The sequence below is a fragment of the Staurois parvus genome, unplaced genomic scaffold (genome assembly GCF_062004578.1).
Source record: "Staurois parvus isolate SC_StPar_1 unplaced genomic scaffold, SC_StPar_1.0 ptg000203l, whole genome shotgun sequence".
In the NCBI taxonomy this organism is placed as follows: domain Eukaryota; kingdom Metazoa; phylum Chordata; class Amphibia; order Anura; family Ranidae; genus Staurois; species Staurois parvus.
The window spans coordinates 3,011,252-3,037,063 of NW_028317999.1; the positions used below are offsets into that span (position 1 = coordinate 3,011,252).

General features: G+C 39.6%; 1 protein-coding gene across 1 annotated transcript in view; it reads left to right on the top strand.

Moving 5' to 3' along the window:
• Positions 1-25,812, top strand: part of GAREM1 (GRB2 associated regulator of MAPK1 subtype 1) — a 199,237-nt gene that overhangs the window by 142,209 nt on the left and 31,216 nt on the right. The window contains exon 4 of the mRNA XM_089678355.1: positions 18,709-19,884. Within this exon, the coding sequence (XP_089534481.1) occupies positions 18,709-19,884 (1,176 nt within the window). The remainder of the gene's footprint in view (positions 1-18,708; positions 19,885-25,812) is intronic.

The window sequence follows — 25,812 nt, forward strand, 5'->3', positions numbered from 1 at the left end:
ATTCTATCTGAATATTTTTTTGTGCTCAGAATTCAGCTTTAAATGGGTGGTTGAAGGGTTAACAATTCTAAGTATTTTATGGTTGTGTTGCCATTGGGAAGTTTTTCTGTCACTTACTTTTAAGTAATAGGATTGCTCTCCATTTTTGACAGAGATCACAACAATTTTATATTTTTTTCTACTGGTAATGAGAACAATTGAGATCTCTATCAGGATATATGAAAGTCACCGGGACAGTAAGTGACGGGAGAACCAAAATTCTACAGCTGTCACTGGTACAGTAAGGGAGGTGATATCTTCCAGTGGAGGCACCTGGTCACAACCTGGTGACAACTGTCTGGATTTCTAATCAGTTCCTGTTGTATCTCAGGGACAGAAAGTAAAAGGGAGATTTCCCCAATGGGATAAAGACAGCAAAAAAATTAAGAAAAGGAAAAACTATTTTTGGGCAGGTATACAGTTTAGCCACTTACCGGCCACCCTATAGCAGAACTACTGCTACAGGGTGACAGGGCTGCACAAAATCACGTGTATATATACGTGAGTTTGAATTTCCAGGTAGGGGGCGCGCACGCGTGCCGCCCTACCCGCGCCACCATTGACAGCTACAGCTGTTTATCTCCGGATCCTGGACGGAGATTCCCCACTGGCACCTGGCAGTCACCGAGGAACACTGACAGGGGAGAGGTCTGTATGTAAACAATACAGATCTCTCCCCTGTCAGCACAAGCATGCTGTTGTGTATTGCTCTGCATAGCAGAGCAATACAAAGCAGCATTCTTACACAGTAAAACAGCAGATAATGTGCAATGCACACAGTTAACCCTTTGATCACCCCAGATGTTAACCCTTCCTGCCCAGCATCATTAGTACAGTGTCAGTGCTTTTTATTAGCACTGATCACTGTATTGGTGTCACTGGGGATGTCAGTGACCGTCAGTTCCCCCCAGTGTCAGAATGGCCTCCGCCGTCCCGCTATAAGTCGCTGATCGCCGCCATTACTCGTATAAACCAAAAAAATCCAGTATATATACCAGCATTTGTAGACGCTATAACTTTCATGGAAACCAATTAATTTATACGTATTAGGATTTTGTTTAGCAAAAACATGTAGCAGAATACATTTTGGCCTAAATTTATGGCAAAATTTGATTTTTTAACCTTTTTTTAGTGGACATGTTTTAAAGCAAAAAGTAAAAAATGTTTTTTTTGGTTTTTTTTCAAAATTGCCGGTCTTTTTTTGTTTGTAGTGCCAAAAATAAATAATGCAGAGACGATCAAATACCACCGAACGGAAACTCCATTTGTGGGGAAAAAAAGGACATACATTTCATTTGGGTCCAGCATTGCATGACTGTGCAATTATCAGTTAAAGTAACGCAGAGCCGTATCACAAAAAACGGCCTGGTCAGGAAGAGGGTAAATTGCACAATACAATTATTTTCATGTTTAGTGCAGTGTTTCTCAACCTTTTTTCAGTCAAGGCACCCTTTAAAATTATGGACAGTCTCGAGGTACCCTTTAAAATTATGGACAGTCCCGAGGTACCTTTTAAAATTATTGACAGTCTTGAGGCACCCCATTCTAAAATGGGGTGCCTCTACACTGTCCATAATTTTAAAAGGGCACCCCATTCTAAAATGTGAAAAACTATTCCAATAGTTTTATATAACGCAGCAACATCCACACATGTAGGACACCCAACATTAGAGGTGATTTATTCTTTCAAAGCAAATACACTTTCACACACTGGTACTGACTAGTATTCCATTGTTTCTCTTCTCCCTCAGTTTTTCTCCATCACTGAACTAATGTGACCCCAGCACTTACGGAGAGGGGCAGGGGAGGGTCAGACTAGGATGCTGTGCAGGCAGCTGACATAATCCTTATCAACTGATGATATTGTTGGTTGTCAGGACGCCAGCGGCTAGACGGTCGTAATGGTGCACAATGAAAACCTATGGCTTTGTGTAACTAAAAGGCAGGCTTGTTCCATCCTCTGGCTTGTATACAAGTTTTGGGCAATTTTTATACATTTTGCCAAGGCACCCCTGAAGAAGCCTCAAGGCACCCCAGGGAGCCTGGGCACCCTGGTTGAGAAAGGCTGGTTTAGAGTATAGAAAAAAACCTTTTTGTATGTTCTACATTATCACAAAGTTTGCTCTTTTATCTTCTCTTCCATGCTGAACATATTCTTCTTGATCTATGTATTATATATGAAGTTAAAAATATCAAGGTTAATCCTGTAGAAGAACATTGGTTCACACAATTAAGCAGCCAATTTGAATTTTGCAAGATTATTGACAATTGAGTTAAAAGAAATGTGATGTTTTTACAGTCTAAAAATAGAGATTCAATCAAACATACTGTCACAGTAATATCCAATTAATCAATAAATTCATGCATACTGTGTGCTGTGTCAGCCAAGCGTAAATGTCTATGGAGGGCGCAGTGTATTTCAATCCGCCAGGAGTGTTTTGTAATCAGTAAGCGAGTGATAAAACTGCAGTGCAATGTTTCTGTAGATTCGAAGGTCATTACTTTCTATTTGGAGGTAGATGTGGTCCTCAAAACGTAATATTATTGTTCAGTTGGAGATTTCTATTGGATAATTATGTTGATATGCTCATTAATTTGGCAGCTTATAGAAGTACAACCCATTTTATAGGGTGTGCCTTTTGCATAAATGGAGGTGCAGTCATATGCTACAAGCTGTCAATGCTGGTAAATTATAATCATTGTGAGTTTCATTTAGTGTACATTCTATTCTGATTCAGCAGATCTTAGATATGTGTGTATACTTATAATTTGGCGAAAGCAAAGTGATGGCTTTCTTATGTTAAACTTTCCTGAACAGCCCAGTTTTACAATGATCTCTAATATACATATTGATCATTTGAAGGTGGTTACTACCTGCCCTACTTGTCCAGGGACTAAATCAGGGTCCCAATCTACTTGTCCCTCATGACAAGCTACTTGTCCTGATACAAAAAAAAATGTAACCAAAACCCTATTTAAATCTGAGGAATCTCTGGGGCTTTGAAAAATGAAAGGGCCTTAATGTCGACTTAAACGTTTTGGGTCCTTTCACACGGGCCTTCCGTCTGTCCGTTTTTCATCTGTCCGTTTACGGATGAAAAATGGACCCCTATGTATTTCTATGGACTTGCGGATGTAAATAGATGAACATCTTTTTACGTCTATTAATGTCCTCATCCGTTAACATCCGTTTTTTTGAACGGAAGAAAACTCTATTATTCTTTCGCAAAAAAACACGGAACAGATGAATAACAGATCTAAACGAATCAAAAACTGATGTAAATGGATCTAAAAGATAAGAAACGGATATAAACGGATGAAAAAACGAATGTAAACGGATGAAAAAACAAATGTAAACTCATCTGTTTTTTCTTTGAAAAAATGTGACTGAACTGAAGAAAAAAAAAAAACGCCCGTGTGAAAAGACCCTTAAAGTTTTTAATATTGTGCTATTTATCTCCTACTCACCTCCCTTCCTGTCTCCAGCACTGTGCGACAATCACAGAAAAACCGCACCATGTTTTAGGTGCTATTGAAAATAATGGCACCTGAACCTGAGTTTTGGAATCGCAGGCAAAATCGCAGCAATTCTGCTTTGATCCCAGAACGCCAGGTGTGAATAGAGCCCCCCTGATTCACACATATGCGATTCTGGATGTGTTTTCAAATTCATAGATTCGCATGGCAGGCTACATATTATGTGTTCCTATTGAGGTGGTTCAAACAGATACGATCCACATGCCATGGGTTTTGAGTGCCATTACGAAAAGGGTCATGTGCAAGTTTGTAGCAGTGCATTCCAGACTCGCAAGTGATAGAGTAGAGTGGCATGTGGAGGTTAGTGTTCACATAGGATTTCTATTGACAAGAGTTTTTGTATTGAAGTTAATGGAAGGCGTTTTTGCATTGAAGTCAATGGAGGGCATTTTTGCATTGAAATCAATGGGAGGCGTTTTTGCATTGAAGTCAATGGGAGGTGTTTTTGCATTGAAGACAATGGGAAGCATTTTTGCATTGAATTCAATGGAAGGCGTTTTTGCATTGAATTCAAAGGAAGGTGTGTTTGCATTGAAGTCAATGGGAGGTGTTTTTGCATTGAAGTCAATGGGTCAGGTGTTTTTGCATTGAAGTCATTCTTTGAAAAACAGGTGGCAATTATTGCCCTTATTTAAGGAAGGAAGGCAGCAAATGTTGTACATGCTGGTTACAGTGCATTTCTCTCTGAAATTCTGAGGAAAATGGGTCGTTCCAGACATTGTTCAGAAGAACAGTGTACCTTGATTAAAAAGTTGATTGGAGAGGGGAAAACATATAAAGAAGTACAGAAAATGATAGGTTGCTCAGCTAAAATGATCGCAAATGCTTTAAAATGGCAACCAAAACCTGAAAGACGTGGAAGAAAGCGAAAAACTGCCATTCAAATGGATAGAAGAATAGCCAAAATGGCAAGGACTCAGCCAACAATCAGCTCCAGGAAGATCAAAGAAGGTCTAAAGTTACCTGTGAGTACTGTTACAATTAGAAGACGCCTATGTGAAGCCAAGCTATCTGCAAGAAGCCCCCGCAAAGTCCCACTGTTGAAAAAAAGACGTGCTGAAGAGGTTACAATTTGCCAAAGAGCACATTGACTGGCCTAAAGAGAAATGGTGCAACATTTTGTGGACTGATGAAAGTAAGATTGTTCTTTTTGGGTCTAGTGGCCGGAGACAGTTTGTCAGACAACCCCCAAACACTGAATTCAAGCCACAGTACACTGTGAAGACAGTGAAGCATGGTTGCGCAAGCATCATGATATGGGGATGTTTCTCATACTACGGTGTTGGGCCTATTTATCGCATACCAGGGATCATGGATCAGTTTGAATACATCAGAATACTTGAAGAGGTCATGCTGCCTTATGCTGAAGAGGAAATGCCCTTGAAATGGGTGTTCCAACAAGACAATGACCCCAAACACACCAGTAAATGTGCAACATCTTGGTTCCAGACCAACAAGATTGACGTTGTGGAGTGGCCAGCCCAATCCCCGGATCTTAATTCAATAGAAAACTTGTGGGGTGACATCAAAAATGCAGTTTCTGAGGCAAAACCAAGAAATAGAGAACTGTGGAATGTAGTCAATCATCCTGGGCTGGAATACCTGTTCACAGGTGCCAGAAGTTGGTTGACTCCATGCAACACAGATGTACAGCAGTTCTCAGAAACAGTGCTTATACAACTAAATATTAATTAAGTGATTCAAAGGAAAGCAAAATCTTCAAACATTTTTCAGTTTATACAGTGAATGTTTGAGTTTGTCAAAAAGAATGCAAACACTGCTTTTTTTTTTTTTTGAATGGTCTAATATTCACTTTTCTTCAATTTTTTTAGAGGAACAACACAAATTTGATATATTTTTCTTCATGTTTTGATTTGGAATAGAATGTGTAGTGTTCCCAATGCATTTGTGTGTATGGAAATAAAAGCTATTAGAAGGATTTTGAGCTTTATTCACTTTTTTCAACACACTGCTATTATTTTGAACACAACTGTAAGTACCTGTAATAAACAAATGAAATAAATACGTTAATCAATGGCTGCAGCTGCTGTTCAACAAAAGTTTTCCAGTTTATCTGTTCAACTGAAGTTGATCTAATGACTGACTTCTTTCAAACTGGGACGTCACACATAGATTGAAATTTGGCTAGTCCCTGCTGAATCGGATGAAATTAGATTTTTCTTTGGCTAATTTAACTCTCTGGGATAGTGTATTGTAATGAATCTTGCAGTGGAGGAAATAAAATATGGTGCCATTAATTTTTAAAGAATGCCGTAGGGTGTGCTGACTCTAGGCATTTTTTTTTTCAGAATTCAACATGCTCCATGAATATGGGAGAGTGGAATGAATGAAAGGATCTTCTCTCCTATACATAGAGGGTGCTGCATTTTGTGAAATCAATGGAAGGACTTTTCTGAATGGATGAGAGTACAAAGGAGATGGGCATCTTCAATGCACTTCAGTTATTCAGTGCTGTGAAGAGGGCCAAGCATCACCAGAAAGTCTGTAAGACATGGAACATACTCCAATACAAGCAAGTTATGTGACTGCAGCTGTAGCAAAAAGTAACTAAACATCAGCTTAAGTGCCCATTTACACTTGTGCGACTTGTCATGGGTAAAAGTCGCATGACAAGTTACACCCCTTGTTTTTCAGTGAGTACCATTCATATTTGTAATAGTGCAATAGTTCCTGCACTACTTTAGTCTGACTTACATGCAACTTTAGGGCCATAGACGTCAATGTAAATCCTCATCCGTCAATCTGAATGATATACGTGCGACTTTGTACAGCCGAATCAATCATCTCTGGTCAAGGTCGCACTCATTCAAAGTTGCATCAAGTCGCACTGTAAACTTGCAATGAAAATTGCACGATTTTGAAGACGCACAAGTGTGAATGGAGCCTAAGCCTGCAGGGTGAATGGATGGCAACATATTACAGCACTGCTTGTCTCTTATACCTGTGCAATATACAGTATGTGATCACAGGCTGGAATGTCATTTTCCTGCTTCCTTGAACTTGAATTTAAGTCCATGGTTCACTTTGATAATCATTTCACTTTTTGTGATATTTTTATGTACGGATATGTTCTTATCATTTTCAGTCTAATGTCTGGTTTTCAATAAAAAAAAAAAAAAAACTGTTAAGAAAACCAGACAGAGTAAATACAAACCATGTTGAATGAGTGTTGAAATGCTGGTGGACTTGTTATCACTAGGCAGCTTGGAGTGTAAATAATGAAGCAGCAATTGTTTCCTGCATGGTTGGAGAGGAAATGATTAAAGGTGCTTAGATCGCACAATATGTGAATGACTTCCTCATAGGAAGCCCCACAACTAATATCCAGACTTCCACACTTGTGTGCTGCGTGTTCTGCTGCAATTTACCATGACACCAGCTCGTGTGGATGGGGTAGACGCAGCCTTTCTCGTGTCACTTATTTCCTGCACCCTGATTATCAGAGAGATGATTAGCTTGCTTGTCTTATCCATGTAGTCATGGCTGATCACAGCTATGGCATTTTATCTCTGGATTTACAAATGTGGACTAATGTTACATCATGACTGCAGCAAGTAATTAGATTAGCTGCTCTCTGAATGTTGATTGGTAATGCCCTTACTCGTGGACACTTCATTTGATTTTTTTTTTTGGACTGTAAACACCAAAAAGTAGAACTGTATATTCTGTAACATATCATTAGGTTAGGTTCACATCTCCGTGTTTTGCGCGGGCACGAGAGCCCTTTCACTTGAATGGACTTCCGTGCCCTGGGACAAGCAGGGAAGAAGTCCCTGCACTTCTTTGGAAAACACAGCCCACACGGGAACCTCGGTTCCCAGTACGCTTGCAATTTCTAGTGCGGGTGGCGTGCCATTAGAATTAATGGCACCCACCCGCGGGACTGCATTCCTCTGTACAGGTGATTCGGCTGCACTTATTTTTGTGCGGATCCACAGTGGCACCACCCGCACAGATGTGAACTTAGCCTTAGAGCTTGTTCACACTTGACTAAATTTCTAACTCTTCTAAAATGCCCCTAAAGCATTAGTATGGGTGTTAGACAGGCGTTAATGAGCTTTAGTATGGGCGTTTCACAAGCGTTAAAAACTCTCCCTCAAAGACCTATGTGTGGTTTTGAGGCTTTTTATAAGCTTTTTACAAGTTTTAAAATTGCACCACAAACGCCTATAATAAAGTCTTATGGTATTAACGCGCCATAAACACCTAGCTAATGCCTGCCAGGGCGTTTGAGAAGCATCACCATAGACTTGAATGGGAGGCATTGAAAGGCTTCAACTCCTCCTGACTGGCTTCAATTTTGAAGCAACCTGACGCTAATGCTTCATGTATTGATAATGTTAATAATAGTAATAATAATAATTTTTTTCCAATTATCTAGATTGTGTAGACCCCTGCATATGCAAACCCAAGGGGAAAAAAGAGAATAAATAAAGACATAAATTGACCTCTGGCTAAAGCTCAGGTTCTGCCTTGCACAAGTCAGTGAGAACACTTGTCCATTTTGATGCAGCCGAACTCTTGCATTGTGCTGGATAAAAATGCATGTCATATAGAAATCCCAAACTTTATTATGTGACTAGATCATATCTATGCAGTGCAGTATAGTATAAAAGATAAAAAGGGAAACTCTGTGGGTCCATTCACACCTATACATGTGCATTAGAATACGTGCTGCATGCACATGGAACAGTGTAAATCCAGCCTTACAGGGAAAAAGGTATTATTACTGCAAAACACTGCATCACTTCATAAAATATTCAGTAGCAAGTTGTGGTTTAATGGTTGTCAGAGGCACAAAAGTGACAGATGTGATAGTAATGACAAGGAGCTATGAGATAAAGAAGCCTGGGTACTGATTATTATTTCAGCAAACCGCTGAGGCTCTACCTTCTTTGCTGCTGTAGGAAAGTCTCTAATTTGTGAAACTCATGGCCCTAGCCAGCATAGACAAATTGATGGAGGAGCAATCCAGTTTAAAGTAGAACTATAGGCTAATAACTTGTTTTCTCATTTTGGATAAAGTAAGGGAGGGTTATAATCCCTGTCAATTTATTTTTAGCCCTCTGTGTCCCATCAGGGAGATTTGCCTTCACTTCTTGTCCCATAGCCAACACAGGAAGTGAGAAAATCACTGCAAATGAAAGGAATTCCTTGGGGACCCCCAGGTCAACATAATGGAAAATATAAATAATTGGAAAAGTTCCCCTCTGTTAATTTTCTGGGGACAACTCAAGATTTGGGGTTTCTTTTACTTTACTTTTGGTGAACACTAATGGGTGCACAGACAACAATAAAAACCAAATAGGTGTTACACTCTCCACAAAAAAAAAAAAAATTTTGCCTTTAGTTACACTTTAAATAGGGCAACAGTCATTTTTGTTAGTACCATTTTGCCCAAAAGGTCATACTCTGAAAGCCGTTTTATGTGTGTCACATTATAACCTGCAGTTAGGTTTCTCAAAGACCCATTGAGAAAGAACCATTCACAGTTAGGCTTAGGGAAAAATGTAAATATTGTCCTTTAAAGGCTACGTTCACCTTTAAATGCACATTTTTTTGCAGGTAGAAAAAAAATTTGCATTCACTATTTTTTTTTTTTAATAGGAGACTGTAAAGCATTGTACCCACGATCAACAGATTGAGGGTACAATGTCAGGCTCCTGTCAGTGTTAGCTGTCTGCCTGTACCTCGTTACACAATGACAGGAGGAATCAATGGACTACTAGAGCGCTTACCAACATCCTCATAGTCCATTGAGAACTACAAGCTATCAGCTGAAAAGGCTTGTAGTTTATTCTTTCACAAAATTAACGACGCAGCCGTGTGGGTGGAGCCCCGCATGGCCCGCTCCTTTTAAATAGTGACAGCAGGTGCGGGGAAATGATCCCTGGTCTGTTGTCACAGGGAAGGGGGGATCGGGGAGAGGCTGCAGGATCAAAAACGTGTAATATATTCCATCCTAAAAACAGGTGGAACATGCAACATGTTCCCAAAGGTCAATAATTGTTACAAATGTTCAGTTTTATGAAAGATTTATATTTCCCTTTTTTAAGCTGTTTTTTTTTTTTTAATCTAACGTGTTTATTCCTTCATACAGGACCCACAAGTACAAAATACTTTACTCCCAAAGGCCTCTCAATAAACTCTTGCAAAGGATTAAGGCTGGCCATACACTATACAATTTTCTGTTAAATTTCTGCCCAATTTCCTTTAGATTTACCTTCAACTATGTAGTGCAAAGGCCTGCCTAATTGGACACAATTGAAAGTGTTGTTTAGGTTTGACTTCCTATTATATGGTTTTTGGTAAATCTAAAGCAAAATTCTCAAGAAATTTGTATAACGTATGGCCAGCCTAACTCTCAGGTGATTTGAATGCAAAATGTTAGAGAAGCTTTTGGACAGAATTACTATTTACCTTCTGGAATGTGCCATGTTAGAGAGCCTGCACTTTGGTTAATGTGTTAGGGGTCAGAGGAGTCCTGAAGGCTGACTATTGCCACCTGTCAACTGCCTGAACTCACACACTGCACTCTGCTTTCAGTTGTCTTCTGCCATCTAATGGCCTTAGCAGTGGCAGCGGCCCTTTAAAAATGTTTATTGAAGTTTTCAGATAAAGAATAGTTTACATGTGTTGCTTTGTATATTTTACATATTCTGTGTTAAAAATATGGTCATTTAAAGGTAACAGGAGCTAGTGTACACTCTACAGAGTGATGTAAATAAAGATAGACCGAATTCAGCAATAGAGCTGAGTGAGTGAGCGGAGAGTGGGAGAGAAGGGCGTGTGGGGATGTACTCACTGGTATCAGCTATCAGGCGGAGGATGGAGACAGATGCTCTGGATTCTCAACTGTAGGAGAGGAGAGAAAGCTGTGAGATTTGAAATCCCTGCGGCTTTCTCTCCTCTCCAAGCAGGGATGACAGTACAGGCTATATGGCTTATCATTGGTCAGCTCCGTGATGGTGTTGACCAATCAAAAGTCGTGTAGCCTATACTGTCATCACTGCAAGGAGAGGAGAGAAAGCCGCGGGGATTTCAAATCTCGCAGCTTTCTCTCCTCTCCTACAGCTGAGAATCTGAAGCATTGCCGTGGCTTTTTCTCCTCTCCTACAGCTGAGAATCTGGAGCATTGCCGCGGCTTTCTCTCCTCTCCTACAGAATCTGGAGCATCTGCCTACATCCTCTGATGGCTGACACCAATGTATAGATCCCCTCACACCCTTCTCTCCCACTCTCCATTTCCTGGGATTGGTATAGGAAAGTTTCCAGCACCGCTCCTGTGTGAACTCATGCGATTTGGACAGGAATAGCATTCTAGTTCAAATTGCATGCCAGTCTTTGCAGTGCCATTTGTATCCTTACAAAGTATTGGTGCTTGGTATTGGCGAGCACTTGACCGAAAGTATCAGTGCATCCCTAGTTGAAATGTATATTTTTCCTGCCTAAACTATAGAGAATATCAGAGTTTGAGAGTGCCTCTGTATTCCAAGTTCTCATTAAGGAGCGATATGTATGGATTTTTAGCTATAATAAGGTTGGTAATACAATAAATAGGAGTGTGTGTTCCATTCTAGAACTGTTTAACCCCATGGCGCCAAGCATACGCAAATTAGCAGCCCCACCGGACTGGGCTTTTTTCCATGGGGCCGCTAACATGTGTACTTGTCTTTGTGCTGGGAGCGTGCTGCACAACGCACTTCCAGCACAAAGACCGGGGTGTCAGTGAGAGCCCTGGGTCCTGTTGTAACAATCGGGACCCGGGACCTCCTGATTCCGGGTCACATGATTGCTGTGAACGCCTCTGAGTGGATATCACAGAGATCAGTCACTGTGAAGCCTGCCCCCTTGTTTTTTCTCTCTGAGTGGAGGAGAGAGATGCATTGTAATGTGTCCTTTCAGAGAGAAAAAAAGTGTTTGTAAAATAAATAAATAAATAAAAATAATAAAAAAGTAAAATAAAAAAATAAATAAAAATACCTAGATCAAGGTTTGAGTTAGGTCAATGCCAGGGTCAGCTTTTGGGTTAGGGTCAGTATTTTTATTTTTTGTCAGGATTTTTTTTTTAATTGGTATCGGTGTCAATTAGTGGCAGGATGAAAAAAAAAGCAAAATGCGCACTATTGTTTCTGGGCCGTACTACGGGTACAAGCTACAATTAACATACACATATGTAGTATCGCTGCATACGTCAGGAGCAGGAGAAATTACTTTGGGTTGTTCTTTGGTGGTTGGTTATGTTAGTAGCAATAAATATATTACAACATTAAATTAAAAAAAAGTGTACTATTTTGGGTCAGTTTTCCTTTGATAATTAAAAAAAAAAAAAAAAACAGTAGATATCCATTACCATTTACCAACAAATGAAAGCCCAATTTGGCCTTAAAAAAAACAAGGTATAATCCACCTGGATGTACAAAGTAGTTGTGATGATATGTACAGTTTTGCTAACACATGTCAAAGTTGCAAAATTGTGCTTGGGCTTTAAGATTTGTTTTATCCTTAGGCATGAAGGGGTTAATAATGGGACACTGCCATCACATCTACCACACATTGTCCCTTGTTAGCCGTATTGTCTGGAACATTTTGGTGAAATGTTTGGAAACATTTTTGCTGATTTAGAAGAAACTAAATACCAACTGGAAATAACTTCAAAGTTTGCTTCAATAAGAGAAATTCATTATTCCCTAATGAGCTTGTGTAGACCGTTCATGCAAAACTTTGATATCTGGAGTTACTTGATGTCAGACCCCCACTGTTCCATATATGGTCTTCTGAAATCAATTTAGTAGATTGAGCATATGAAAAGTTTTCATTGCTGAGATGAGATTGTATTTCATAAATCCTGTGTATAAACTTCAGAATTTGCTTTATCCTAAACATTTTGCAGTCATGCATTTTAATAGTATAACTATGTGAGAATACCTTTTGTGAGAATACCTTTAAAGTCCATAAAGTGACTTGTATAAACCTTTTATTTATCTGTCACTGAAATACATACATTATGTGTTTTAACTGATTGTTAAACAAGAGAGGCTAACAGTGTGTGTTGATATTTTAATGAGAACAGTTGATGTGTGGAGTCCCAGATATTTAGATTGAGATAATGTGGGTAACGATATCAGTAATCATTGTGTGGATGTAAGCTAAGTGACAAATTCCGTAGGGAGTGATCCACCTGCTAAAGAGTCTAAAAGGATTCAATCTTGTTTAAAGTCAATATTGTAGATTAAAGATAATATGACTAGCCTTGAAGCTCTGTTATAATTCAGTAGACAAGGAACACTCAATCTGCCTGCTCTTTTGCATGTGAATAATTTTTTTCTGGAAAATCTATATCCCCTAGGGCCCTAAATAAATGTAACAATCCCTTACACCAATCAAAAATTTAAAGACCACGTGGGTGTTTGTTAAATAAGTATTTATTGACCAAAGGCTTAACATTCAAATGTATAATATTAATAAATATATACAGTATATTTTATATATATATATAGAGAGAGAGAGATACTGTGTATATATAGATATATAGAGTGTGTGTGTTCGTGTTCCTATTTGCATGTTGGTTTAATAATTCTCCTATTCTGTTTAATATGTTTCAGTTATTATATGCTATTTTAAAGTGGCAAAAAAATATTAAAATGTATTCCCACTGAAAATACTTGACAGTTGTAATGACTCTTAGGTGATCATCTGTTCTTGAAAATATGCTCGTCCGTCTGTCGATGCATAATCTTCCCACATGCCAAAAAAGAGTGACAGTATTAACTGTAAAAACAGAAGTTGAGCATGACCTAAAACATCACTTTAAGTTCTGAATGATGTAAAAAAAATGTATTTTTTGTGAAAGGCCATTGATCTAGAAATCACATATGAAAGAGAGGTTGACATGAAATTTGCCTTCAAGAGTTTTAGTACCAACACTCTCTTGGGAAATGAACAAGCATGCAGGATCAGTGAATGTAATGTAACATGTTAGCCTCCTTTCAAATTATGACACTGAGGGGTTTATTTACTAAAGCTGGAGAGTCCAAAATCAGACTCCCTTCTGCATAGAAACCAATCAGCTTCTAACCTCAGCTTGTTCAATGAAGCTTTGGCAATGAAACCTGGAAGCTGATTGGTTTCTATGCAGAAGGGAGTCTGATTTTGGACTCTCTAGCTTTAGTAAATAAACCCCATAATGTCAGGCATTGCACATAGGTGCGTTTTTTCTATGCATTGACACACTTCACATATAGGGCAGCCCATTCATTTCAACTGGGTTGCCCTACATGCAACAAAATGGCAAAGAAGCCCATGGGGTTTATTTACTAAAGCTGGAGAGTCCAAAATCAGACTCACTTCTGCATAGAAACCAATCAGCTTCCAGGTTTCATTGCCAAAGCTTCATTGAACAAGCTGAGGTTAGAAGCTGATTGGTTTCTATGCAGAAGGGAGTCTGATTTTGGACTCTCCAGCTTTAGTAAATAAACCTCCATGTGTCTTGCGTGGCGTGTTCAAGTGTCTTTAACAATGAATGGTACCGCAAGCACAACAGGCAATTTTGCACAATTTATTTTATGGTTTTGTGTTTAATATTGCTTTAAAGCTGAATTTCCGGTATGTTTTTTTTTCTTTTGCATAGTTATATTGATCTAGTTTGAACCAATGTAACTATGTATATTCCATACCTGGGGGATAGGAGAATCACTGTAGTAGACGCCACTACTACAGTGATCCTCCGTGCCTTCCAGGTCCCATGCTGGGGTGTTCACCATGATTTTAATAAGGCACTGACGATCTCCTTGTATGATGCATTTGTTTTTAAGGATTCCATTGACAAATGCTTAGAGATTCTTTCCAAAACTTTGTTTTCTCTGGCTACGCTCCCAGGGTATCCCCATTGAGGGATATCTGGATGACCTGCTAAAGAGGGAGCAATCAGCACAGGCTCTGGCCAACATTGTGGCATGGGCAATTGAGAACTTGAAAAGGGAGTATCTGGGTCTTATTCTAGACAAAGCTCAAATCAAGAGGAACCTCTATTTCTTTTATTATTATTATTATTATTATTATTATTATTATTATACTCATTCAAATTCTTCAGTCTGACTAAGCTCTTGTGAGCATGAAACACTTAAAGGAAAAGTATGGCCAAAGCACTTTTGGACATACTTCTGTGGGTCATAGGAGTGCACTTAGTTCCACCCTCCTGTGGCCCACATTTAGCCAACAGCAGGCTAAAGCCTGTTATAGGCTGACGCCACTGATCCAGTCCAGACTCTGGAGGGATCCCGACTTTAATGATGGAATCCACTCAGATGCCTGACTGGCAGTCCACTGAAAGCCTGATCAAGTTGTTCCCACCCCCTCTACAGCTCAGCACTCCAGTGAGTGCCGGAGGGTCAGAGCTGAGAGCCGGTGACTGACGGTCACCGCTCTATGCTCAAAAAAGTCTGAGAACTGAGCAATAAGCGGTAGTGTGATCGCTCAGGTCTTGGTCTTAGAGGCAGCGGGGGACAGGTGCAGCATTGGAACAATGCTGTATCCATCTAGGTGAGTATGATTGTTTGCTTTTTAAAAACTTCACTTCTCTTTTAAGAAATCTTAGGCTGTTTTTAGCCCTTAATGTAATGCTTTCAAATCATCAAAGAATTGTTTTAAATTCATTGGTGTACAGTCACCCCCTCTTTTGTGTTTGAATTGATCTTCAGCACAGGAGTCATTCAGCTCTTCTTTCTTTGAGCCCTGCAGTTTGATGTTGGCCCCATTCACCTTTTTGTCCTTACTCACAAAGTTACCTTTCTTGTTGCCATTACCTCTGCAAGGTATGTGATGTGTCTGAGCCGGTGGCTTTCTCCTGTAAAGAGCAATTGTTGGTCTTTATAAGGACAAGATGTGTTGAGGCCTCCAGTGTATGAGATCTCCTTCATTGCCTGAATGTAGTGTATGCTATGTGTGTGTTTCAATGTGTCGTTGCCCGCCCCTCAGTTGGACTCCTTTCTGATGTCCCAATTCTTTCTGAATCTTGTGTCCCTCAATGAATAAGAAAGAAAACAGAATTTCTGTACTTGTAAAATCCATTGTGGGGTGGGGGAGGTTATACCAGGATGGTCACTGATAAATGTTTGTCAGTGTTCAAATCCTCCTGAAGATTTTACTTTCCAATGTCATAATATACCCCTTTCTGTTAGTAAAATATTTTGCCTGCTGTTCCATTCTAATTCTCTTTGCTGGCAAGAATCAGTAACAACAAACCTTCATCACAAGTGTCCCCACACAAGATGTAGTACTGAGGAGAGAATGTGTCTGACCAGGTCTGTAAGATTATCGAGTGCACTGGGCAGTGAGGTCCAACTCAGATGCCTGTTGGTCCATGAACCAAAGTAAAACCTCCTACGCTCAGGCTTGGTGCCCACAGTTTGGACGAACGTTCCTCTTGACTTGTCCTGCAGAAACAGCACAAAAATATTTTGCTGCCCTCTCAGGACTGTGGGTATCTTTATGCATACTACAAAACTGCAAAAGAGAGAGCGTACTGATTTAGCGCATTACCAAAACTCAATTTTATTAAAAATAAATAACAAGTGAATATTCAGAAACTCATATCATGCACAAGCATTTCTAAAGGTACAGATGAGATTGTCTACAAATCTGCAGTACTCAGCTGATGGCATGGGGAGACTTCATAGCGTCCAAAAACGGCTAACACGTTTTAAGGACTTGACTAGGTTGGTGCTCCCTCTCTTTTGTTGTTTTGTAGCCTGTTGGTATGTACATAGACACAATGTATAACTGCTATAGGAGTAAAGGGATAGATTGGGGAAAAGTTAGAACCTCGGTCATAGAAACTCAAAAGTGACAGCAGAAAAAGACCAGTTGCTCCAACCAGTCTGTCCCCTTCTTTTTTAGTATTTTGAGTTCTCAAAAAAATATTTTTACCCTTTTTGTACCTATGTTTTCATCACAAGCATGTTTAAATTATCTGACTCATAATTGAACTACTTAATCTTCTGGATGTCTGTTCCAAACTTTACCTTCTCTGTCAGTAAAATAATAATTTATTAGTTCATTTTATTCGGTTCGTTTTGAACATTCCTCCTATTAGTTTGAGGCTATATTCCTGTGTTTTTTTCCTGATCTTGCCTTCATATTGAAAATGTTGCCTTTCTGATCCTTATTTACATTCTTACTTGGTATACATATGTGGATTGTTTCGTTCAGCCCGCCGGCTGAAAAAAACAAATTAACAAATTCCAGCATCCCCACAAGTAAGTTGGATGCAGGAATCCCCCCCTCACTGGGACATCGTATTCTGACAGAGGGGACTCTCTACTGTCAAAATTCACTGATCAGTACTACAGCTGTTTGAAATCTCAAAGAAGGGTTCCCAGCAATCCTGTTCAACAAAAGCTGATTATTATTATTACAGGTACTTGTATAGCGCCGTCAAATCACGCAGTGCTTTACATATGTATTGTACATTCATCCTCAAGGGGCGTATAATATAAGGTCCCTAGCTCACATTCATATATACACATATTGGGGCCAATTTAGACAGGAGCCGATTAACCTACCAGCATGTCTTTGGAGTGTGGGAGGAAACCGTAGTACCCGGAGGAAACCCACGCAGACACAGGGAGAACAAGCAAACTCCAGGCAGGTGGTGCCGTGTTTGGGATTCGAACCGATGACCCTAGTACTGCCAGGCAAGAGTGCTAACCATTTAGCCACTGTGCTGCCTAGTGATCCACTTCTGTCTAACAGACAGCTACTGACAGATCAAAATTTGACAGGACTAGCTGAGTTTTGATCCTTGTGTACCCAGCCTTAGGGTATTTAGAACACTGGTAGGTGGCTGATAAACACTGTCAGGAGGTATTTTATGTTTTTTTTTTTTTTAACATATATTTGTTTTAAAGCTGAAGTTTAATCTGATTATACTTTGCCTTCCTTGGTTCCCTTAGCCCCCTCATGAACAAGCTAATGAAATAAATAAAACCTTTCTGCTTTCATTGCACAATTTTACACATCATCTCTGGGTATGTTTGCAGGCAGATCATGGCTGGGGGAGGGGCCAACAATGTTCTTTACATAGCCTCCCAAAAATAGGGAGGGGCCAGCAATGTGCTATACATAGCCTCTTGTAAATAAGAAACATTGGTAACGCCCACATGTGATGTTGAGCCGCAATAATTGAAAGACCTGAAATCCAGGGAATGAAAGAGGTTGGGCCATGGGACAGTAAGGCTGGGAAATGATCTATGCTATCATAATAATGATGTTCCTCCAGCCTGTTTATAAGACGGACATTACTTGACGTCCAGTGTATATTGTGAGAATCTTACAACTGTGTAAGAAGAAAGGTAAGGCTGGAGTTCATCTTTAAAGTGGCTGTAAAGGAAAACATTGAAAAAAAATGACAGACATGTTATACTTACAATACAATTGCACACAGAGGCCCTAAACCTCCTCTTCTCATGCCCCCCCCCCCCCCCCCGCTGGCCTCTCTTCCACCAAGTACCTTCAAGACGCTTCCCATGGGGACACTCGTGCGGGATTCAGCCCTGCCCCCCGCCCCCTTGACACTAATATTGATTGAGTGCACTGGGAACCAATGGCTCCTGCTGCCTCAGCAAAGCCTTTGAGACCCAAGAGTGAGGAGAGAGAAGAGCTGCAGAAGTGCACAACTCTAGATCGAATAGGGGGTCATGTAAGTATAAGAGGGGCAATTCCGATGCCTAATCATTTTTTTTACCTTAATGCACGGAAAACATTAAGGTAAAAATGTTTAAGCTTTAGAACCACTTTAAGTCATTTCTAAGACATATTTACTTGATTACAAAAAAAAAGACCCTACATTACAGCTCAAACTCAACAAAGGAATACTGTATTTCATTTAATATCTTTGAAGAAAGCAGCTTATCAGAGGAAAGAACCCTTAAAGCCAAGAGATAAATATCCAGAGCTATGCATCTAGAACAGTTTATTTCTGTATATGAATTCTTTGTGATCAGCTTAGCTGCTTGTTTTGTTATGACATGTTAGGTTTTATGTAATGCTTATATTATATGATAATGCTCTGTGTATAGTAACGCTTGTAATATAATTTGTTGTGAATTTCAGGTTGCATCAGGAGAGTGCAATGAAGACACAGAAGTCTATAACATCACGCTGTGTACGGGAGATGAACTGACGTTAATGGGCCAGGCTGAAATTCTGTATGCAAAAACATCCAAGGAGAAATCACGTCTGAATACAATTTTTAAGAAAATTGGAAAATTGAACTCCATCAGCAAGTTGGGTAAAGGCAAAATGCCTTGCCTGATCTGTATGAATCATAGAACTAATGAAAGCATTAGCCTTCCATTCCAATGTAAAGGAAGGTTTAGCACTCGCAGCCCTCTAGAGATTCAAATGCAAGACGGGGAACACACAATCCGCAACATTGTAGAGAAAACACGGCTGCCTGTGAATGTGACTGTGCCTAGCCCACCTCCCCGAAACCCTTACGACCTTCATTTCATTCGGGAGGGACATCGGTATAAGTTTGTCAACATCCAAACCAAGACTGTCGTTGTTTGTTGTGTGCTGCGTGGCAGCAAAATCATTCCCATGCATTTTCCCTTACATTTGTCTGTCCCGAAGTTTAGTCTTCCTGAAAACGTAGTGAAAGGTGAAGCGTGGCAAGAGTCCATAGTTCAGCATTGGTACAACGTATGTCAAGAACAGTTTGATATTGAGGAATATTCTCGGGCGGTGAGGGATGTTAAAGCAGACTGGAATGAAGAATGTAAGAGTCCGAAAAAGAGCTATTGCTCTGGACATAGTCACATACCCAACTCGCTAAGCTATGCCCGTGATGAGCTGACTCAGTCTTTCCATCGACTTTCTGTCTGTGTATATGGAAACAACCTGCATGGAAACAGTGAAGTGAACCTGCATGGCTGTCGGGATATTTGTGGGGACTGGGCAGTGTACCCCCAAGATTCCCCACAGTACCAGGACTCTGGTGACAGTGGAAGTGATTACCTCTTCCCTGAAACTGGTGAGGAATCTGTAAGTCTACCTGCCAAGCCAGAGCTTCCCTATGAGGAGCTCTGGCTAGAAATGGGAACAGTAAAACGAGGAGGACAACCCCTTACCCGTTCACAAAGTGAAAAGAACAAATGTGATCCTTTTCGGGGGTCTCTTCATTCCAAGTGTGGCACATCCTCCCTCTCATCTCCCGGATCTCTTCTGACCAGCAAGTGTTGTGATATACCCTTACCTCCACCTCCAGTGCCTCCCAAATCAGAAGCTGTAAGTACCTTACGAGTTTTATTTCTAAATTGGCAGCAGTTTATGCAGCTCTGCACATGTATTTATAAGTTTTACAAGCAAACAATTGAAGTTATTAATATACTACACACTGAATAAGGAATGAGTTGAAAGACTTTGGGCTGTATCGATGCGCATGAGTTTAGCGTCGCTTTGAGAGCCTTCTGAGATCATCCAAGTCTGCAGTGACGTGTGGTTGACCTCCTTCTTGCCTGCTCTTGACCTGCTTTTAAGCTTTTTTTTGTATTCCTTCACACTTGTATGGATAGAGAAGCAGTTCTGATGTAAACAAAGACCATTTGACACGGGCAAATATAAAATATACTTATTTACACTAATTTCTTCTATGCATGTACCAATTTTATTTTTAAATATATTATTACTGTTCTTTGGTACAAATGAAAATTTGAAATGCAACTTTTTCAGTTATATGGGCCCATTTCAATGAATTTTGAACCTGTGTTGATGGGGAAATGCAGCTTGTTTTGACACCAGTTTACAATGCCTCTGAGACCGTTCAAGATCAATGACAAGTGAGTTTGACCTCCCTCTGACCTGCATTCAGTTGCTTTTGCATTCCCATGGATCTGAATAGAGAAACAGTTCTGACATGAGCAAAAGCCTATCAACAGAAGCCCTTGAAGTGTTACTAAACCCACAACAGTAAAATCAGTCTGCATATGCAATAAAGCATGCTTGTTATACTCACTTTGGAACCTAAGGGGTTAATCCTCTTCATTGTGTAAAAACAGTTTGATCCTGACTTCTCTGATCCTCCCCTTCTTCCAGTGTCACCCTCTTATCTCCTGATAAGACATATCGTGTGGAGTCACTTTGCACAAGCTCCGTTTGGTGTGTATTTGCTAGAGAGGTTTGTTTTTTTTTCTTGGGAGAGTGCATGTGATCAGCACAGGGCCAATTATCACTGTCCAGACAGAGGTCAGGAGTCCTACATTTTCCTAAAGCAAAATGAAAACTCCTCCTACAAGCGTTAACATGTGCTCTGCTGAACACTGATATAATTCTCAACAGTGCTATAATTGCTGATGAGAAAAGGTATTTTATCAGTTTATATTTACTAAAATAATTGCACTTCCATGCACTGTGTACTGTGGGAGACCATATATAGTGAATACAGGATCCTGTGTTTAGTAACACTTTAAGTGTAAGTCCTCTGAGGCTGTGTCTTAAAGCTTCACTTTTCACCTTACACCTACATTCTGTTAAAGGATAAGTTCACTTTTTTTTGAAAAAATAAAAAATGCACACATTTTTGCAGGGAAAAAAAAAGTGAATTTATTATTTTTCCCTAAGGAACCTGGAAAGCATTGCACCCATGATCAGTAGATCAGGGGTGCAATGTCAGACTCCTGCAGACAAGGCCTGCAGCTTTCAGCCTTTACGTTCGTATGGGCTGACTGATTGCAAGCTGCAGGGCTTGTGAAATAACCTACAACACATCAGCGACCTTTCAGGCCATTCAGAACTACAAGCCATAAGCTGCAATGGCTGATGGTAGTTGTAGTTTGTTCATTCATAGGAAACTGAATGATGCAGCCATGTGGGTGGAGCCATACACGGCAACGTTATTTTCAAATAGTGACAGTGGGCACAGGGAGAGGATCCCCTGATCGCTTTCACAGTGAGAGGGGGAGAGGCTGTAGCTGCTTGTACATGTTACATGGTCTAAAAGGTGAACTTATCATTTAAAGCAGTCTTAGAGTTCTGTAGCTTATACAAGACATCCCTTCCCAAAAACATCAGAAAAGTATGATGATAGATTACATAAATTTGTATACATGATCTGCACTGCACTTCTGATGCTGAAACATGCATCCTGCAAGACTAAGGCCTCTTTCACACGGGCAGTTGTTCTGCCGCTTGTAAATGCAGGTTTTTTTATTTTGAAATTCCAACACTCCTGGCACAGAGATCACTTGCGTTTGTACATTGTGTTTACTTGCGTTTACATGCGGCTGCTTTTAGCTGCGGTAGTAAATTCTTGCCTTTTCTAATGCAACTGTTTACTTATTTTTTCTTTGTACTGCGATTAACTGTGTTTATGTACAGATAGCTGCAGTACATCGCTCCTGGACACAGTCAACTTTATTTTTCTTAAATGTATAAAACTGTATGTTATGAAAATGTTGCTAAACAGTGTGTGAATGGAGCCAAAGGGATGCATTGACTGCATTTAGCTGCGGTAAGTAAGTTCCTCTAACTGCAGCTAAAAGCTGAAATCTAACCGCCCGTGTGAAAGGGGGCCTAAGTCATTTTAGTGGACTGGCTGAATTTCGATCCATGTATAGCACTGTGGTTGAACAGAAGTTGATCTACCAATTGACATCTGCCGCTCGATCAGCACTGCAGGCTATAGCCTGCAGCGCTGATCAGCTTATTGTGAGAGCGGGAAAGTCTTTCCGCCTTCAGTATACAATGGCACAGCGGTGAGGATTCCTCCATCCACCTCAAATGTGTGGATGGGGAGAATCCGGTCACTTTTATTTTTTTCAGCCCGCTGCTTGAACTAAAAAAAAACCAACTGACTAATGTATGGGCTGCCTAAGGATATCAATATCAAAGCTGCCATTGCTTTCTTGCTTTGAACCTTCTGTCTGGGGCTGTTGTTATTAGGTTGGTTTCACAACCTACTGATTCATTGCTTTGGATTAAGCATGCGCCCATTAAGGTCTTACGAGACTTAATTTTGGCCCTACATGCTTGCTCCAGATCACTGACTTCCCAGGTAGTAAAGCCACAACCAGGATGGCAGCCACAAAACATGTACATTTGAGACAAGTTAACAAAAGCTTCTATGGTTTTCTATCCTGAAAGCTTTCCTTTAAAGAAGACCAATTATAAGAGAAATACGTGGGCTGCCACAGTTTTCATTTTAATCAATGATGTAGATCAGGAGCTGACATCAATAGCTGCATACTTGTTCTGGGTCATCAACTCAGAAATGATCAAGGACAGAGACAGTCAATGCAACCTTTTCAGAAGATTGACAAAAACAGCCCCCATATTTCTATTGTGACAAGCATACCTTACATGAGGTTTCCAGTAACAATACTCAATATGAAGCATATTCCTCTGCGTTTTAGCGCGCACAGGTTGCTGGTATTCTTAGCTGCTGTGTGTTATGATGATGATCAGCCAAAATATCACAACTCACCAGCAATGTCATCTGATGGTATCTCGCAGACTGTAGCTTGTTTCTTCAGATCAAAGGTTTTTTTTTTCTTGCTTGTAAATGCAAACACAAATGGCATGTCAGTCTGACAGAAGGGCTGGAGGGAATCAAACCGTTCTCTTCAATGGTTTCAGGCAAGAATGGTAGTCACTGAGTCATAGTTACATCATTTTACAACTAAGTAACAACGTTTAAGGCTCCCTGCACATGGTGATGCTCCAAATATGCGGAATATTTCTGCCAGAAAAATGCCTCTAATGTTGCGTTTGTATGCGTGTATACGCATGTATTGTTTCCAGTGTAAATTCATTCTACTGACCAGACTAGTAATTTATTCTGGCCATTGAAATAATTTACGCCAACATTTATGCACGTTTAGACGCGTTTATGCATGTACATGCATAAAAAAACTGCTGATATCCTGTGCTCCGAATGCAGGTTTGGGGCATATCTAACAAAATGTGTGTGAATTACTTGTGAGCCACAAATAAAATAATGAACTTTTTTTTCTTATGTGGTTCACTGGCACTTAATCACATCCTTATTGGTATGCGTAATTATATTAATGTGAATAGCAGTGAAAAAAAGAAAAGGTATATAGTGCCTTATCATTTTTTAAAAGGTTTATTGTATGCCCCTTAATATAGATGCACTCACATGATATACATTTATAATGCACCTTGTATATAAAAAGCCGCTCAATGCAGTTGCAACAAGCCTCCTCTGTGTGTCTTCCACACACAGGCTATACTCGCCGTTCTTTTTTTCCCTGCTATAATGAGGAGAGAAGCAGAGGGATGGAGCAAAATCCTGTAGTGTAAGGAGGGAGAGATCCTAATATTTATACCAGCACTCAAGCAGCGAGTAATCCCGGAGAACACGGGAGATCCACAGTCCATCTCATCCTGAAGGATCCAACCATAGAATCAAGTAAAAGTCATCATCTTATTGGATCTAAAGCTTTGTTTGCCTAGAATTAGGCTTACAGGAAGGTGAGCGCATAGGAGTGTCATAACTGAAGCAAAGATCCAAACAACGTTTTGAACACATAAATCAATTTCTGGACATTTTTTATATATTTTTTTTATTTTTCTTATTTGAATTACCATTGAACAATTACACATATTGGTTCATATTATTCCACCTATAATTGAATTTAATTGTATTTATTTAATTTAAGAATAATTATGAAAGTGGATTTAAATATAATTTATTTATTTATGATTATATAGATTTATTATTTCATGTGACACAGTCAATAATTAATCAGTTAGATTAATTCATTTTAGGGGCTCGGCATTTCTTTATAATTATTCTGGTTTGGGGCATGTTTAATGCCCTGAACGCTGGTAACAAATGCAGACATAAACAACCACATGTGCATGACCACATTAAATAACATGCAGATACGTTCATGGGCATAAAAAAAAAAAGACGTCCTTCGCAGCAGCATTTTTTATACCCGTGTGCATGAAGCCTCTGCATGCGTAAACACTCTTAAATGCACCTAGCATTTCTAGATAGTGGAATCCATTAACGCTCAAGCACATGATGCACCTGAACGCATACGCAATGCGCGGCTTTACCTGCAATTTCTAAGCAGCTTTTCTCCTGCCAGGAGTTTTGACGGTCGGAGGAGCAGAGCAAACGTCCTGTATGCATAAGGCATAAACGGTTAGAAGTTCATGCAGCAGATATGGATGTTAAACTGTATCTAAACCCAAAACCAAAAATGTAATATATTGACAATTACTAGTCCTTGGAGTGGTGGCTGCATTTTTTTTGGACTTTCTCTCTATTAGTAATCCTGCAAATAACATACAGTACTCCTTTCACCTGGGTGACTATATCACTCCTCCACTGTATCTGTGGGGGAATCGATGATTATCACTAGAGATGAGCGAATTATTCAAAAATTCGATTCGGCTGATTCGCCGAATTTGCGGGAGAAATTCGATTCGATGCGAATTTATTTGCGCGAATTTAACTTATTTAAAGGGTTTCTAGGCTTCAGAGAGCCTTTATATTAGTGCAGAACACTGTACCTTTAATTTAAATGCCCTTGGAGTCTGCTGGGGAAGAGAAATAATACTGTCAGTCAGTATGACATGCAGATGAGTGCCGTCGATCTTAGAATCACCGCACACTTCACTCATTTGGGCAGTCACGGGGCACGACGAAGAAGAAGAAGAAGAAGAAGAATGAAAAGAAGAAGAAGAAGAATGAAAAGAAGAATGAAAAGAAGAAGAAGAAGAATGAAAAGAAGAAGAATGAAAAGAAGAAGAAGAAGAATGAAAAGAAGAATGAAAAGAAGAATGAGAAGAATGAAAAGAAGAAGAAGAATGAAAAGAAGAAGAATGAAAAGAAGAAGAAGAAGAAGAATGAAAATAAGAATGAAAAGAAGAAGAAGAAGAATGAAAAGAAGAATGAGAAGAATGAAAAGAAGAAGAAGAAGAATGAAAAGAAGAAGAATGAAAAGAAGAATGAAAAGAAGAAGAAGAATGAAAAGAAGAATGAAAAGAAGAAGAAGAATGAAAAGAATGAAAAGAAGAAGAAGAATGAAAAGAAGAAGAGGAAGAAGAATGAAAAGAAGAAGAAGAATGAAAAGAAGAAGAAGAATGAAAAGAAGAAGAAGAATGAAAAGAAGAATGAAAAGAAGAAGAAGAATGAAAAGAAGAAGAATGAAAAGAAGAATGAGAAGAAGAATGAAAAGAAGA